Below are 17,465 nucleotides of genomic sequence, written 5' to 3' on the forward strand. Positions count from 1 at the left end.
CCTTGTGTGTTTGCCTTGCCAGGGCTCCAGCTGCTGTATAGCTTCTTGGTACCCCGGTGTCTAGGCCCCTTATTTATTTATTTATTTATTCCGTAAGACGTATAAATCGTATACACTCTGACTGGCAAATCTACGATGACCGATCCGGTTGCCATAGTGACTGGATTCATGACGCGCAGTTGTGGTTTTGGACTGTGCATTGTGCGCAAGGTCACATGACAGGCAATTGCTTTTCAGAAGAATGCTGAACCTCGTACGCGCGTTGAGCAGAGTTAACGTTGCTGTATTTTTTGTCGTCGCTTCATTGAGTGCACAATGGAGCTTGTCGATTGCAGCCACGAAGCCTAACATACTGATGATTGTAATAGACGACCTGGGATGGAACGATACCAGCTACAAGGGATCCGACATTAAAACAGATTTTATCGATACGTTAGCAGTTGAAGGGATTCGTCTACAGCAGTACTACGTGCAACGATATTGCTCTCCAACAAGATCCGCGATATTGGCTGGTCGATATCCTTATCACATGGGTTTGGCTAGGGCAGTGATTATAAATGGTCATCCCTTTGGATTACCACTAAATCAAACCACAATTCAGTGGCGGATCCAGGGGGGTTTCATTGGTTTCCACGGAAACCCCCTTTGAAAAATGATTGCGTAACAATTAAATGTTTTAATTATCGCGGCGTGCGTCTCGATCGAGATACTGTAATTAGAGCAGTCACAGTAGCTACTAAAGTAGTGTGTAGGAAGTTTTAATATATTTTATGTACTATTACTAGGCTGTGACCTTTTTTTTTTTTTTTTTTTGGTCTCACCTTACCAAACCAGACGATGTAGTGCAAACGTTTGCGTATCTCATGTCAATATATATCTCCACCTTCTAAACTGGAAACCCCCTTTATAAATTCCTAGATCCGCCACTGCAATTGCAGACGAGCTAAAGAAAGGAGGTTATTCTACGCACTGTGTAGGGAAATGGGACCTTGGTATGCACAAGTGGGAGTACACCCCAACCTACAGGGGATTTGACACTTTCTTTGGATATTATAATGCTGTTGAAGACTACTATGATCACAGCTTCGGGAATGTTGGTAAAATCAAATTTGATGGAGTAGATTTCAGAAACAATACCAAGCCAGTCACTGACAAAAATGGAACATATAGCACCATGTTGTTTACTGAAGCAGTAGAGCAAATTATCATGAACCACAATAGTGATAAAGGACCATTCTTTATTTATGCTGCATATCAGTCTATCCATTATCCAATGGAAGCTCCTCAGAAATACATTGATGAATGTTCCTATATTCCTTATGATAACCGACGTATACTTTGTGGAATGCTGCGAGCTGCTGATGAGGGAATAGCTAATATTACAGCAAGGCTGAAGGAAAGGAACTTTCTAGATGATACTATAATTATATTCACAACTGATAATGGAGGACAAACCATGCTGGGCAGTAGTAACTTACCATTGAGGGGAAACAAGATGACTGTGTTTGAAGGTGGAGTTCGTGGTAATGCATTTGTGTGGGGCTCTAAACTACCAAAACTAAACTATGATAATCACCAGCTAATTCATGCAACTGACTGGCTACCAACAATAGTAGAAGGTATTGCTGGTTTGGAACTTGATAAAGACAAGTGGGCATTAGATGGGTACAATGTTTGGAAAACTATCACCAACAATGATGAGACACCTCGTAAAGAAGTGTTGATAAACCTAGACCCACCTACTAAAGGATTCAGGGGACAGGCTGCAATCCGAGTTGGACAATGGAAACTTGTTACTGGTCTACCTAACTGTAGCATGACACCACTACCAGGTGGTCATGCTTGCCCTGATGGTTGGATTCACTTAAATGGAACAATAGAGCCTCCTCCCTACACACCTTCCTTTACATGGCTGTTCAATATTGAAGATGATCCTAATGAAAGGAACAATGTTGCTGACCAACATCCTGAGATGGTAAAGCAGTTGAAAGAAAGGATTGAGTTTTACAACTCAACACATATTGAGCAATTACATCCTGGCCTTGATCCTAAATCCAATCCTGCAAAGTTCGGAGGTGTGTGGACACCTTGGCTGGACTAATGACTATCAGCTTCTATTATAGCTACATATACCTGATGATTGTTAGCTATTTTACATTAAACAGCTTTATGTTTCAATGGTATAGTTTGGTTTAATCCATGTGTTGTATGCTATGTGTCCGTGTACACAATAACCAGCTTCCAGAAAATTAAACATGTTTAGGTTGTTAATCTGTGTTTTCTGCGATGTATGGATTGCCAAACTTTCTTTGCCTCGCTTAGTAATGTGTTGTGGTCATTGTGGAATTTCAGGTTCAGCAAACTCTCTCCAGGAGACCTCCTGCAGGTTAGCTACTAGTCCTGCCCATCCTTGCACAAGACTCAAGTGGTACACAGGCATCTTATAGTACTCGTTCGCTGGGTGGCAATAGTTGCATGAGTAATTGCTTTCATAAGTAATTTAATGCTTTTGAGAAATCAGCTCAAAACTGGCATACTATAGTATGCATGTGAACATGATAACAATGTGTAAACCAGCAGTAGTAAATACATTGAAGCCATTAGGTCTCAGCAAGTGTCAAACTTTTGCTCAATTATATCCAACCGTAGAGTTATATGATCCAACTGTAGAGTAGCTATACAACATTACTTGTAGAAAATAACAAAACTCTAGATCTCACACAATGAAAGTTGGCACAAGATTAATATCCTTAACTTCTTGGTAGACATATCAACACAAAGTTCCTCTTCAGTCTAACTCATATTCATGATCACCAACTACTGAAACACAACCTTTAAAAATTTCGGCTACTTCCTTTTAGTGTGTGAGACCATAATTGTAAAAGTAGGTAGCTATGCCAGCATAAAAGGCTGGTACCTATATCTGCCACCTTTATTTAGAGTACTACTAATAGAGGAATCATATTGTAATTACACAGTTAAATTTAACAACTAGTCTGACTTCAACCACATAACTTGCACTCATCATGTGCATGTGTTGGTACTGCACTTATACAGCTATTTCATTTTATTTAAGTACTGATGGCATTTACATTTTGCATTATTTAGAGTCAAAATTGCTACCAAATTCAACCTCAGGAAGCCAATTGTTCAGTATGCCCCCCAGACTCCCCTATTAAGGCTCATGCATGTTTCATATTTCACAGCGTGCAAACTGCATAGTCACTTTTACCAGTGAGCCACGAATACCCTAGATACACCAAAGTTGCATGAACTCAATATAATGCATGTATGGAGTACAATATAAAATGTGTGCGTGTGTGTGTATACAAATGGCACATTTAGCATCAATGAGGAATGCAGCTGTGTATGGTATTTTATTTTAACAGAAGGAATTTTGATAGCTTTTGCATATCTGTAGGAAGATACATGAATAATTCAACTATAACTATATAGTAAAAAAACCACTTACTATATCAAGACACACGGTAGTGTGTCGTGCGGCCCAAGAAGCCGGCGCGCCACACCGTGAGTATATTGACAGGAAGAACGAAAACGTCATTTTCACACCTTTGTATCTCGGTGATCACTAATCTGATTGGAACCAAATTTGCTACACAGTTTCCCTCCAGCCAAGGGAGTCTACATTCCAAATTTGAAGGAAATCGCTCCAGCCATTTCCGAGAAACGGGCTGCCAAAGTTTCGTTGTTTTTTCTTCTTCGTCTTTTCGCACACTTGCAAAAATTGCTATAACAAGCAAACGCGTACTCCGATCGCCTTGAAATTTGGCACACAGAAAGGGAGTCCAAAGGCGAATCCTAGCATCAAATTTGGTACAAATCCGATGAATGGTTCAGGAGTTATAACCGATTATTCGCGTAAAACAAGATCGATTTGTTGTCACGCCTACAGGGTAAACTGCTTCATGGAATGAGTTGAAAATTGCTATGTAGATGGAGTAACCATCGTAGGAGTGCCTTTTGGTGGTTTGAAAGGAATCGAGATAAAGACCACGGAGATATGACACAAAACCCAACCTGTGTCACAATTACGCGATCGATTTTTATGAATAAAAAAGTATTAGTTTTCACGCCTACTAGGCAAACCGCTTAGAGCAATGAGCTGAAAATCGGTGTATAGCTGGAATAATCTTCATAGAAAGTCCTTGCAGTAGTACAGAAGAATCGGATTACAAACCACTGAGTTATGATTCGAAAGCCAACTCCGTGTAGCAAATGCGAGATCGAGATACTCTAATAGAACAGTCACCCTAATAGAGCATTCGGCTAATTTATTTACTCCATTATAGAATTTTATTACATCACAAGTTATTCTGTAGGGAGTTCAGCTGCAAACAGTTAATCTTATATACAGTTCAGCAAGAAGACAGTCACCATGTGGAGAGTTAAGCAAATATATCACTATAGAGATTCAGAACATTACAAGTCACACTGAAGAAAGTTCAGCTATAAACAAGTCATGCACTGTGTAGAGAATTCAGCTACAATTAAGTCACTCTCTAGAGAATTCAGTTACACAGAATTCAGCTACACACAAGTCACTGTGGAGAGAGTTCAGCTACAAACAAATTACCCTTTAGAGTGATCAGCTACAAACAAAACACTTTGCAGGATGTTCAGCTGCAACAAATCAACCTTTAGAGCGATCAGCAATGAACAAATCAACACAAATCTACCTGTAGAGAGATCAGCTAGAAACAAATCACCCTGAAGAGAGTTCAGCTACAAAAAATCATCCTGTAGAGACATCAGCTAGAAACTAGACACAATGTAAGGAGTTCAGCTACAAGCAATCACCCTGTAGAGAGTTCAGCTAAAACAAGTCAACCTGCAGAGAGATCAGCTACAAACAAATCACCTTATAGAGAGTTCAGCTACAAACAATTTACCCTATAGAGAGATCGGCTACAAACAAATCAACCTGCAGAGAGATCAGCTACACACAAATCAACTTGTAGAGAGATCAACTACAAACAAATCACCCTGTAGAGAGATCAGCTAGAAACTACACACAATGTAAGGAGTTCAGCTACAAATAAATCACCCTGTAGAGAGTTCAGCTAAAACAAATCAACCTGCAGAGAGATCAGCTACAAACAAATCACCTTTTAAACAGTTCAGCTACAAATAAATTACCTTGTAGAGAGATCGGCTACAAACAAATCAACCTGTAGAGAGATCAGCTACACACAATTCAAATTGTAGAGAGATCAGCTACAAACAAATCACCGTGTAGAGAGATCAGCTAGAAACAATGTAAGGAGTTCAGCTACAAGCAAATCACCGTGTAGAGAGTTCAGCTACAAACAAACCAACCTGTAGAGCGATCAGCCAGGGGCGTAGCTAGCCAGACGGTGGTGGGGGGGCAGGCATCCTCCACAAAACACTCGACATTGTTCATAATTGCACAAAAGGCTAATGACCCAATGATGCATGGGCTAGCCAACATACGGTGTTGTATATTACAGCTTACGTAACTAGCTACATAACTACTTCATTACTGATTGCTCCAGTTATCACTTATCAATGGAAATATTGTCGTCGAGCATCATCGCACGTGCCACAACTGTACTCCAACAAATTTGTCCACAATCCAGTAGAACTATATTGTGAATGTTTTAGTACAAATACATTGTGTCTTACTTATGTCAGCCACAGTCTGTGCTGCAGTCCTAGCACACTGGCATAGTATGACGAGCTCACTCACCGCTTTAGCGCGGGCGAAATTCAAACGCCATGTATTGACACGAAATCCCAACTCTACACCTTTCCTGTTAGCAGAATTTGTAAGCTTGTGACGGATCATCTGACTGACTGACAAAGTGAAAAAAAGTTAAACTGGCATGCCACTACACTGTACGAAGATCCAGTGTGATTAACTCGGGAAAATAAAGTTTGTCCATTTATCACTTATCACCTCGTAGGTTTGTAGCATCATTGCATATCACTTGTCACTTCTGAGTTACGACTCTTGCGAAGTCACTTTGAGCGGGTAATCTGTCTTAGATTCGAAAAATGCACTATCACGTGAGTAGTGTAGGGTAAATAGTCTAATATTTTCGTTCGGTGACTACACGGGGGAACCCCAGGGGATTCGGGCATACCTTATTTTAGCGCATCGTTTTATTAATTGCTTAAAACGCGCAAGACGTCATCGTGTTAATAGTTAATATCACCATTCACAAACGAGAAAAAAAAACCATTCACAAACGATAAAAAAAAATAATAATAAATAATAATAAAAAATAAACTTTAGGGAAAAAACAAAAAAATAAAAAAAATAAAAACATTCACAAACGAGTTGAATGTTGTGTGCACTCGCGTAGTAGCGCACAAACAGTAATTTGGGATGCGTGTCAGTTACTGGAAAGCTTGTGACGCAAGTTTTAAAAAAACATCATTTAGTGACGGGGGGGGCAAATGCCTCCCCTTGCCCCCCCTTGGCTACGCCACTGGCTGTGGATGAAATAATAATTGACAACCGCTATTATCAAACGTTCAGGGACATCTTTTGCCATAGTCAGGGCCGCCCAGAGAAATTAAGGGGCCCAGGGCAAAGAGTTAAAGTGGGGCCCTTGACCCAAGTTGTAAGGTGAAGACCAAAAAAAAAAAAAAAAAAAAAGGTCACAACCTGCTGGCAATGACAATAACTACCCATCACCAACCATATCTCCTTATCTATAAGCTTGCTACACTGCTCCTCTGAAGAATACTGTGATTGCTCTATTAGAGTATTTAGATCTGACTGCTCTATTAGAGTATATCGATCTTTTAAACAGGTATTCAGGGGGCCCTTCGTGGGGCCTCCTGGGGCCCCTTTCAGGCTGGGGCCCGGGGCAAAATGCCCCAGTTGCCCCCCCCCCCCTGTGGGCGGCCCTGGCCATAGTTTTAGTCTATAATTGATGATTGTTGTGGCTGTAGAAGCGCTGGAAATGGGTAGAATTCGAAATACAATTCTTTGATGCTGCAAAAAATTTTGACGCTCGTCACCCAGATGGTGAGAAGTCTCAGATCTTTTCCAAACTAACAGCATAGACAGACTATGCACCCAACCGTATCGAAACACTATGAGGAAGAGTTGGCTTCTCTTGCCCTGGGTGGTAGGGCAGTTTGAATCCGAAACTTCGTATTTCTTTGTCTGTTTTTTCAAAGAAAGCAACCCTGTTCCGGGCACCCAGCAAACCATTTACTTATTTCTGTGCGTAGTTTTCAACTACAACAACTCTGGATACGATATTTGGCTACGTAGCAAGTTTCATCCGGTCCTTTGTGTGGAGCACGAAATTTTAAAAATAAATCTTACATCTTGTGAGATACTGAAAATGATATTTCTGTGAAGACAACAATCGTGCCTCCGGTTTCATGGTGGATCAAGCAATGGGATACTACAATGAACATCCCACAATGGTAGGGGGATTGATTTGTAGAAGTTGATTTTTCGGATTGCGGACCCTACCCAGGGGCGGATCCAGGGGGGGGGGGGGGGGGGGCTTTGGGGGCTGAAGCCCCCCCTTCATAAGGCTTTACTTGATCAATATGCTTAGTATTATAATGAAACTTTGTCTTAGCATAATTATATGATCACTAATAATACAAATACTCATAAAACCACCTTATAAACATCTTTCCAAGGTATTATCAGTGGATTTATGCTAAAGTTTATTCAACAAGGACTCGGATCAGCATTGGAGGTGTACAAGATCGAGATACTCTAATAGAGCAGTCAGCTAACTACTCTAATAGAACATTCACCGGAAACATGTAGTTAGTTAGGGACCCGCCGATTATGCTGGCATGATTTTGAGCATAATAGGTACCTAAAAGCATTGAGCATAATGCCAGCATAATAGGTTAAATATTTGTACGATAGTGTAAATTCTTGCTGGAAAAATGACAATTGCAAAATAAGATCGATATACTCTAATAGAGCAGTCAGTAACTCTAATAGAACAATCATCAAACTGACTGTTCTATTAGAGTATATCGATCTTTTCTCTTACATGCAGGCATGCAGCAAGAATAATTTATTATTTGTGTTCCAGCCACTCATTTTTTCTCTTTCACAGTGTTAAACTAGTAGCAAAGCATATGAACTAAGGCATGGACATTGAGCATAATCGAGCATAATAGGTAAATATTAAGCATTAATTTAAGCATAATAGGTGAATTTTTGACTAGGCGTTAGGGAGAGCACATTAGCACTCCGTGAAATTAAAGCTCACGTGATCTCACGTGACCTGATGACGTCACACAAACCCACGTTGTGTGATACGTCATCGTCCGGGTGCATTCACTCCGAACTTGCAGCTCCAAGGCTACATCAAGTGTGAATTTCAGTGCATCGTTTTTATACCCCTCCTAGCTGAAATCGATGGTGGGTATCTATAAACAACGTTTTGAAAACGTTTTTAGACTGTACTGAACTTAGTAAAAAACTGAAAAGTCTCGAGCGAAAAAAAAGTAAACTACAGCGGGAATCGAACCTTCGACCACTTGATTTCAAGCCTCATGCACTACCGCTTCGCTACTGTGACTACTTGTATAATATTTACTAATTTTAGCTATAAAAGTCTAACACTCTTACCCTAACCTTACCTAGCAGATTATAAATGATTGCCTAACTCTTACCCTAACCCTAACCTAGCAGATTATAAATGATTGCCTAACTCTTACCCTAACCCTAACCTAGCAGATTATAAATGATTGCCTAACTCTTACCCTAACCCTAACCTAGCAGATTATAAATGATTGCCTAACTCTTACCCTAACCCTAACCTAACAGATTATAAAGATTGCCTAACTCTTACCCTAACCCTAATCTAACTTTTACTACCCGATGTGACATTAAAGCTAGTCAGTTCTCTAACCTCGAGAAGAAACAGGCTCAGGAAAGTGTTCCTTCACTACCATTCTAATCTATAGACTAAATAAAAGACTAACCAGTCGTATGAACATCCGTACTGTATTCCACGAGGCATTTCATCATTACCTCGTGGCCAGGAAGACCAGACTAATCACGTGATATAGATTACGGGATAATTTACGGTATGCTAATGTGCTTTCCCTAATGGTTACTGAATTTTTGAGCAGTGCAGCATAGCATAATAGGTAAAATTATGAGCATAATCGGCGGGTCCCTATAGTTAGTTCTGTTAAGGAATTTTTCCAAATCTACCTGCACCTATGCATACAATGAAGTCATTGGTCTGTTTAAAGTGCTTCATTCATCTACTTGTGCAGTTTGTATGTATGGCAATACTTAATTCAGGTACACAATTTCCATTGAAAATGCTCTCAGATTCAATCTTGTATTGTTCAAGTTTCAAAATTTTCCACTTTCAACATTATTATTCTAACATGCACCCATTCAGTGTTGTACAATTGTGAGAGGGGTGCATCATGTACTTGGTTGTCTGTAACCTACCCAAACTTTTCCATTAGCAAAATGCTTCAGAGAGCCATACCTACAATCTAAAGGCAGTATATAAAATATCTACAGGCAGGAAATATTATGAATTTTATGTGGAAATGTCTCCAAATTGCAGTATTATTTTTAGCATCTATTTTCAAAAATTTTCCTGGGGGGCATGCCCCCAGACCCCCCTAGTTCCAGCATGCGAAGCATGCTGGGAAGTGTGCTTCACACATCTCTACCCAAGAGATTAGTACCTTGAGTTAGCCCCCCCCCTTTTATAAATCCTAGATCCGCCCCTGCTACCAAGGGATAAACTTTGCCTCGGTAAAAATTTATTCCTGGCTACGCCACTGAATACTAGCTAGTGTTTAGTTTAAGTTTATAGTAAATAAATTAAAGGAAATTGAGTTTTAGTAAATTAATTCAGATTAAATCTTTAGTTTTGGTTTACTTACTAATTATAGTATAACTATCTGACTGGATTTGTGAAAAGATACCTTTTCCACACATTTTACATACCAGCAAACAAAATGATGTAATACTTGACTCCTTACACTGATTAACTCGCTCGTAGTATCAAAATGCAGCCAGATGCTGTAGCTACACTCATGGAAAATTTCAGGCAATTATATAAAATGATCAAAAAGTTATGAAACTTCAAAAAATGGGTCAAATTGTGTGTGTGTGAAAAACGTACCTTTTCGCAAATCTGGTCACATATATAGTACACTATACTAAAAGTAATAATTACGCTATATGTAACCTTGTAATATGCAGGGGTACTGCACGGTGGTATTGTGTGGGGTGGAATTGTTGTAACCTACACACCTTGTAATATGCAGTGGTATTACCTCTGTATAACCTTGTAATAATTATTATGTGGTGGTATTGTTGTAACCTTGTAATAATTTTGTGGTGGAATTGTTGTAACCTCTGTAACCAGAAGTATTGTGTGGTAGTGGTGGAATTGTTGTACTGATGTTGTAACATGCAGTGGTATTGTGAAATGGCATCTCTATAAATGGGTATAATCAGAAGCAATGATGCCTACTCACAATACCACTGCATATTACCAGGTTACATGGCTACTGCTCTAATGGACAGTCATTAAAGCGTGTCTACAACCACTTCATTATAACAGTATACAGTGGAACCTTGGTTACCTGAACCCCTAGGTGGCCCATAAGTCTGTATCTCTGAAACTGTGTATAAATAGCCTTAAAATAGCATAAAGAGAAAAAAAAATCCAAAATATCAGGATTTTCAACTACTCTAATAGAACAGTCACCACTCTAATAGAGCAATCATTTCCGTAGTTTGGTTAACTAAGAATCCAGATAAGTGGGGTCTGGATAACTGAGGTTCCACTGTAGCTCAATTATCTCTCAGTTAACAGAACAATGGTGTTTGCAATGCCAAGACATGGTAAATACAAAAGGATTTTGATAACATATGAAAGTGAAGAATTTCACCTACTTATCAAAACATCATTCACTAAATTAATAGTGACATTAATAAATGTGCTACAAGTAATATGGAGGACCAGTCCCATCCCTCCGTATGCTACTGAGTGTGTACCCCTACCCCCCTTGTTACTTCAATCAATTTGACCTTCTGGCATAAAGATATAAAATATCAATTTCTAAAATACAAACTGTAACATTATTCATGGTGGTGACAATCTAACACTGCCAATCCCTCCATAACCATCATTGAAAAAGGCATAAACTCCACTATGATCTTCTCCATTCTCTGATGGCATATCAAGAAACTTGCTACAGAAACTGCGAGGACCAGCTCCAAGACAAGGAATCACTCCAAGTAGTTTCCCCTCCCTTGACAACCAGTAGACATCTTCACGTTGTCTATCATGGAACACTGAACTGGCCACAAGGTATCCTACCAACAACACCTAGCAACATAACACACCTACCACACAGCTGGCCCACTAACCGATATCCCCAATGTGATGGAACTCTGTTACCAGTCCTGGTAGCTCAACGTCCATACTGACTGTCACCATCAGCCTGTACAACATGTGACTAACATGAGACTAACATGTGATCACTGACCCAGCTGTGATCTTCATTATTATCAACCTGTTATTGATTGCCATAGCAACAACACAATAATTACTGACATCTGATTGGTCATCCTTCACTGTATCCTGACCAGCTGGTGTGTTCGCTACTTCTTCACTAAGTGTGTCTGGAAAGTTTTGTGGTTGTTCAGTGACATTAGTGACCTTCTTGGACACCCAGTTAATGTCAAACACTTTTAAAATAGTTACACTACAGCCAGCAATGTCAAACTGAGGCCTGATAATACCACTGGGATCTACTTTACTCCCAAAACTGTTGCTACTTGATGGTAGCTCACAAAGCATTGGTGTTAGTGAGATGGGGTCCAGTAGATAGACCCCTGATGTAGTATGAACTAGCAAACAGCCAGGGAGGGAGAAGAGTTGTGGTTGCGTTCCAAGCATTATAATGGACTCCATGGGTGATTTTTTAATTGTTGACAATGTCCAGCTTTGTACAACTGATTCATTGCTAGTAAAAGACATTGCGACAGTTACAACACTAACTATGTAGTAACTACAAGCACTGGTTAACCTGATGAACAGATATAAAAACAGCTGTGACTAATATACGTACACACACACACACACACACACTACACCACTTCCACGTAACACGGAGAAGCCATATAATTTTTACAATCCGTATCACGGTAGGCAAATGACTGGCTCAGCTGGGCCGGTGCTATGATGTGTTGAGTGAAATGGCGAATGTCTCCGGGAATACAATGAATAGTGAAGTGGCATCTTTGTTGTTTCGAGGACAATACTTGACAGACGATGAAATTGACTCGTTGAAACGGTCACTAGGCTTGATGAAGGTGGAGAACTTGAGAAATTTGTTGAAGCATTTGGGAGTACGGTTAACTGGGGCGGTGCGGAAGAGCGACATAACTGAAAGATTATTAGGAATGGCACGAATTGGAGCAATACAGCCAAGCAGAAGCGATGACACAGCTCCCGTTGCTCTGTCGTACTTGACAGATGAAGTGAAGAGGATCTTGAATTTATTGCCACCATTCTCTAGTGTCACTCACTGGACTAAGACCTTAAGAGGTGTTTTAAATGACTTCACGTTTATGAATCTTATAATTTACTTAGTCTATGGTCGTGATAAGACATTTGACATGGATTCTCTGAGAGCCTTCAAGTCCCTGAAGGCCTATAAGTATTTTTATGATGGATACGTAAAGAATGTGTGGTTGTACCAGTGCCCTGTCTTACCCGAGTCCGCACTGAAAGTGCTTTATTTTCGAGCTTTTGTTTACCATTCATTTACCTGTGATGAAGCACTGGAAGTGTTTGTCAGTGTGAATAGTGAAACTGGTGATGTCTACAGTGCTCAGTGTTCTTGTGTCTCTGGGTGAGAATATAACTATATTGCCCTGATCCTTATGTTATGTAGAGCACCATTAAATATATAAATAGTGCCCAGTTCATTAATTGTATAGTTCCATAGTATTACATGTAGCTATACGTTTTCTCTTTTCACAGATTGGGCCAAGCATGCAATCATGTGGCAGCTCTGCTGTTTTTTGTGGAGCACCATGTACTGAGACAGAGTGACGAGTTGCCAACCGAAGTGTCCAAGACTTCTCAGCCGATGAAGTGGAATCAGCCACCCAAGAAATCGATTCCACCTACTTGTGCGAATGACATGGTATTTGTGAAGCCTAGCCATGGTCGAGTGGAAGAAAAGCACATCCCACGAACCTCTTTTGATTCTCGCCGTCCTTGTCATCAGAAATTAGATGAAGAGGCTGTACAGAAGTTGCTTGAAAGAATAGAGAGAGCTGTTCCTAGTACAGGGCTTGGTCAGTTTTGGAAATCTAGTGCTACTGCATTAGATGTGCCGTCTTCAACACTGTGGAATCATGTCTTGTTCAGCCGGGAGCATGCCACTACTCTCACTTGCGACAGTTTGTTTGACCCTACAACACAGCAGTGCTATGAGTACTTGGATAAAGCAAAGTTGGATATTGATGTAGTTGAAAGGATAGAGGGAGCAACAAGGGATCAAAGTGATTGCAAGTTATGGCATGCACTAAGGAATGGAAGGCTGACTAGTTCCAGGTTTGGTGAAATCAGAAGCAGAAAGCAGACAACAGATTCAAGACGATTAGTCAAGGATATTATGGGATATGGCAAACAGCTAACAGTGTTGCCACCCCAAATCTGTTGGGGTAGAGAAAATGAACAGAATGCTATTAGATGTTACATTGAAGATCGTTTAAGTGTAGGTGAAGAAATGACAGTCACCCACTCAGGGCTGCATTTAATGCCTACCAAGTCTTACCTTGGTGCTAGTTCAGATGGTCTAGTACTATGTTCCAATGTTGATACTTTATGTCGAGGCTGTGTGGAAGTGAAATGTCCGTATAGCATTGAGAAATGCATTACCGTTGAAATGACCCCCTCTGAAATAGCCAGCAAGTTTAGACAAAAAATTTTTATGCAGCAAGATATTGATGGTAGTTTACACTTACGACACAATCATCACTACTATGCACAAGTACAGGGTGAAATCGCCATCCTTGGAGTTGAGTGGTGCGATTTTGTTGTTTACAGCAATAACACTGTTGTGGTTGACCGCATTTTGGCTGATTTAGAATATTGGAATCAACTGGAACAGTTGTTAGAAGACTTTTATGTTTGTCATATCATTCCTGAAATACTACCCAGAAAAATATTTACACAAGACTTTGGATCTACATAGATTTGTTGTATGTCCATGATTTTGTAAAATATCATTTCTATGTACAGTGTTTTGTTACAATAAATTAACCAACAACTAAAGGTTGTCAAAGTTAGTAAGATACATGCATACACAATTAATATCACTAACAATATCATACATACAATTAGAAAATTGACGGTTAAGGATTTTTAAATCGCCGGCCTCTGCCAATAACTCTTTCTATGTGAATCCTGTACTCAGCAATCCGCCTGGTCTTTTCAACATCAAACGCTGACATCTGCTTTTGTGAACCAAGTCGAGGCGGTACATTTACAAGTATACCTTCAAAAAAATAGTATCCTATCAGTGAGTGATATTATATCAATTGCTCTATTTTAACAGCTTGGAATGCATTTTAAATACCAGGAGCTTATGAGCCACCAAAGGCGGCAAAGGAGCATGAAACTTACGTAGCCTGCTGGGTGCCATCAAAATCCAAATTCATTAGCGATTAGTTTCCATATAAGGAAAGTAAAATCTCATTAATTGGTGCCGTATTCTAATTGTGCGCAACACTCGTAGCAATTTATTCAAAAACGTGACGTAATTTGGATTGTGATGGAACCGAGTTTCATGCTCCTTCGCCGCCTTCAGTGGCTCATAAGCTCCTGTAAATACATATCTAGCTCTGTGTGAATTTTCCAAGCTGTAAAAATAGATCCTTAGGTAATACAGTATTTGTACCTTTACTTGCCACACTTTCTTGAATGTCAAATCCCCGGTCAGCCATAATCATGTCTCCCTTTTCAAGTAGGTCAATGAGACCACTTCTTTCTGTTATTTCCTTATCTGATATCCGTCCACCCCAAGCTTCAGATAGAAAACTGACAAGGCCAGATGGTGTACATCCAACAAGAAATTTCTATGTATTTCTACTTTTATACTGTGAGTATGTAGTTGATGAGTTTAACAAACTAGATGGACGTTGGCATTCAATTTCATAACAATCTATTATTATTCTAGTATTTGGAAATTTGACTTAAACCTTTTGGGCATATGTTGATCTATTTGTTGACGTGAAGGAAATGGGAATAGCAATCTTAGTTCCTTTGATAAGAAACATATCCATGTTGAAAACAAACCACAATATGTAGATTCAGCAATCCCAAATCGTACAGACATATCAGTGAGAGGTAGTGCAAGTCGCAACCTCACCAAAACTGCAAATAGTTGATTTGCAATGCTCAGATCCAATGTTTTAGTTCGAGGAATATAACACTCTACATCACTGGTATATTTTCCATTCCAGGTAATGAGACATTTAGCTTTAGGCTCTAGGTACTCCACCAAAGCCATGAATGAATCAAAGGTTGGCATCCCAGTGTAATAACGAGTTAGTTTGTCGTCATCCATAATAATCTCTATGTCAAATTGTGACCTTGGAGCAAACATTATTGTTTCAACTTGAATCTTGTCATCCCAAGGCAAATCAGTTTGACACTCTGGAACAATATAGAACACATATAATTATAGACATGAGCCTCGAAAAGAATGTATTTCATGTGAGCCAATTCAAAAAGCCTAGCATCCAAGGTACAACTTCAAACATAGCTTTAATACCTACAGTTACATGTAGCTACAGTGGAACAAGAAGGACTAACCAACTTCAGCAGGAACAGTAGGGCTGGGCGAACGCTGATTGGCACTGCTGTTGCTGTTTGCCAAGTTGTTATTTTCATCCATGTCGTCATCTAGGCCAGGGGGTGGTGGAGATTTATTCTTGCAGTACAACCCGTGGTCATGCTTAAAAGCTTCGTATAGTGCCTGCCTTCATGCTAAATTTGTTTCCCGCTCCAGTTCTACAGCCCTATGGACTTGCTTACTAACTTGACTGAGTCGTTGAACTCTTTCATATCGTGCCACGGAATCCTCTGGATCTGTCGGTCGCTTTGCTTTGGTGTTAATAGTTGGTATGTAGTCTGGATTTGTCGGAGTATCAGACTTTTTCTTGGATATAAAGTGATCCGAACAAAGGCGGTCATCATCTCCTGGTTGCCATGAAGTTCCATCCGGGTTTCGCCGGTCCACAAAAGCTATCCATTGTCTCCGTCGCTCTACGTCGGGTGGAAAATGATAGAAACTAATACCACAACCCTTCGAATGCTGGTTATTACACCCATAAACCACACAAGTGGTTGGCATTGTGGTCTAAACAATACTCGAAAAAATTAGAATTGCCTACTGGAAAAAAAAATGTTGTAATTTTTCGTGTAATTTACGTGTTACGTGGAAAAGGTCTATATACACGACATACCCACACACCACAACATACCCATTTCCCATTTGATGCCATTTATACAACCTATCACCAGCTGTGACATGCCAGTGTCTCTCAATGTCCTCTCTTACATTGTTGATCCTTCTTGCTCCATTCTCCTTTTTTGAGTAGACCACTTTACCACACTCATCATACACCTCATGTCTGACATGGTACACACATGTCATGATGAAACAGCACAGCTTGATACGATGATAATATTACATAGCATAAGTAACATGAGGAACAAGGGCAGTGACCAAGTAGGGAGGGGGAAGCTAGTGGGCTGAAGCCCCTTGGTTGGATTAGAGGATTACAGTTAAAATATTGTGCAATTGGTAGAGCCTGTGTGAAGTGTTTGCTGAGACCCTGAAAAACTAGAATGATAAAAGGTAAGCCATGTTTACTAACACTGTCACACATTTCTGACTACAATCAGCAGTCAGCTTACTTCACATCTTGTGTACTATTAATTCTCCTATTGTGAAATTTCCATGGTGGACGTTCCTTCATTACACTGCAGCTGTACAAACACCTGTTGTCATGACAACCAACATAAATAAATGACATGCTACAACTAGTGGATCACCTGATGTGAGGTAGATGGTTGCTATGGTAACATGATGCCATTTCAAAGTCAGGTAATGAAATGTTGAACCCATCCACTGAATAATGTACCACAGGATTCAAAAACTCATCCAAGTTGGAACAAGAGATAATCTACACAGTATATGAAGCACACTGTAACATCTTCAAGACAATTATGCAATATGCACTAACTAAGGTGCAAATACATTATTGCTAAACACCATCATGAGTACATGAATAAACGCTCATAACTCCTTGGATATTCCTCAGATTCACAGCAAACTTGGTATGTGAATCTACTGTTACACGCTCCTCATTTGTGCAAAGGATCGAGGCAATCGAGTTACACATTTGCATTTTATAGCAA

General features: G+C 39.9%; 3 protein-coding genes and 1 long non-coding RNA gene across 4 annotated transcripts in view; 2 read left to right on the forward strand and 2 right to left on the reverse strand.

Moving 5' to 3' along the window:
- The first annotated feature begins 214 nt into the window (after nucleotides 1–214).
- Nucleotides 215–2,240, forward strand: LOC136263909 (arylsulfatase B-like). The gene is made up of 2 exons (XM_066058532.1): nucleotides 215–600; nucleotides 919–2,240. The coding sequence occupies exons 1-2, from the start codon at nucleotides 242–244 to the stop codon at nucleotides 2,099–2,101; spliced, it is 1,542 nt and encodes a 513-aa protein (XP_065914604.1). The 5' UTR covers nucleotides 215–241; the 3' UTR covers nucleotides 2,102–2,240.
- An 8,797-nt stretch (nucleotides 2,241–11,037) lies between these two features.
- The window catches only part of LOC136264224 (uncharacterized), a 48,438-nt gene continuing 42,010 nt past the window's right edge, over nucleotides 11,038–17,465 (reverse strand). Inside the window, exons 14-19 of the mRNA XM_066058937.1 lie at nucleotides 17,100–17,230; nucleotides 16,962–17,045; nucleotides 16,526–16,675; nucleotides 11,509–11,988; nucleotides 11,390–11,463; nucleotides 11,038–11,335 (exon numbers count right to left, since the gene is read on the reverse strand). Coding sequence (XP_065915009.1) covers nucleotides 11,103–11,335; nucleotides 11,390–11,463; nucleotides 11,509–11,988; nucleotides 16,526–16,675; nucleotides 16,962–17,045; nucleotides 17,100–17,230 — 1,152 coding nt within the window. The 3' untranslated portion in view covers nucleotides 11,038–11,102. The remainder of the gene's footprint in view (nucleotides 11,336–11,389; nucleotides 11,464–11,508; nucleotides 11,989–16,525; nucleotides 16,676–16,961; nucleotides 17,046–17,099; nucleotides 17,231–17,465) is intronic.
- On the forward strand, nucleotides 12,123–14,328 carry LOC136264225 (uncharacterized). The gene is made up of 2 exons (XM_066058938.1): nucleotides 12,123–12,879; nucleotides 13,011–14,328. The coding sequence occupies exons 1-2, from the start codon at nucleotides 12,221–12,223 to the stop codon at nucleotides 14,230–14,232; spliced, it is 1,881 nt and encodes a 626-aa protein (XP_065915010.1). The 5' UTR covers nucleotides 12,123–12,220; the 3' UTR covers nucleotides 14,233–14,328.
- Nucleotides 14,234–14,928, reverse strand: LOC136264228 (uncharacterized). The gene is made up of 2 exons (XR_010705006.1): nucleotides 14,664–14,928; nucleotides 14,234–14,535 (listed from the first exon to the last, which is right to left on the reverse strand). It is a non-coding gene; the product is annotated as an uncharacterized lncRNA (long non-coding RNA).

Source organism: Dysidea avara, chromosome 8 (genome assembly GCF_963678975.1).
Source record: "Dysidea avara chromosome 8, odDysAvar1.4, whole genome shotgun sequence".
NCBI lineage: Eukaryota > Metazoa > Porifera > Demospongiae > Dictyoceratida > Dysideidae > Dysidea > Dysidea avara.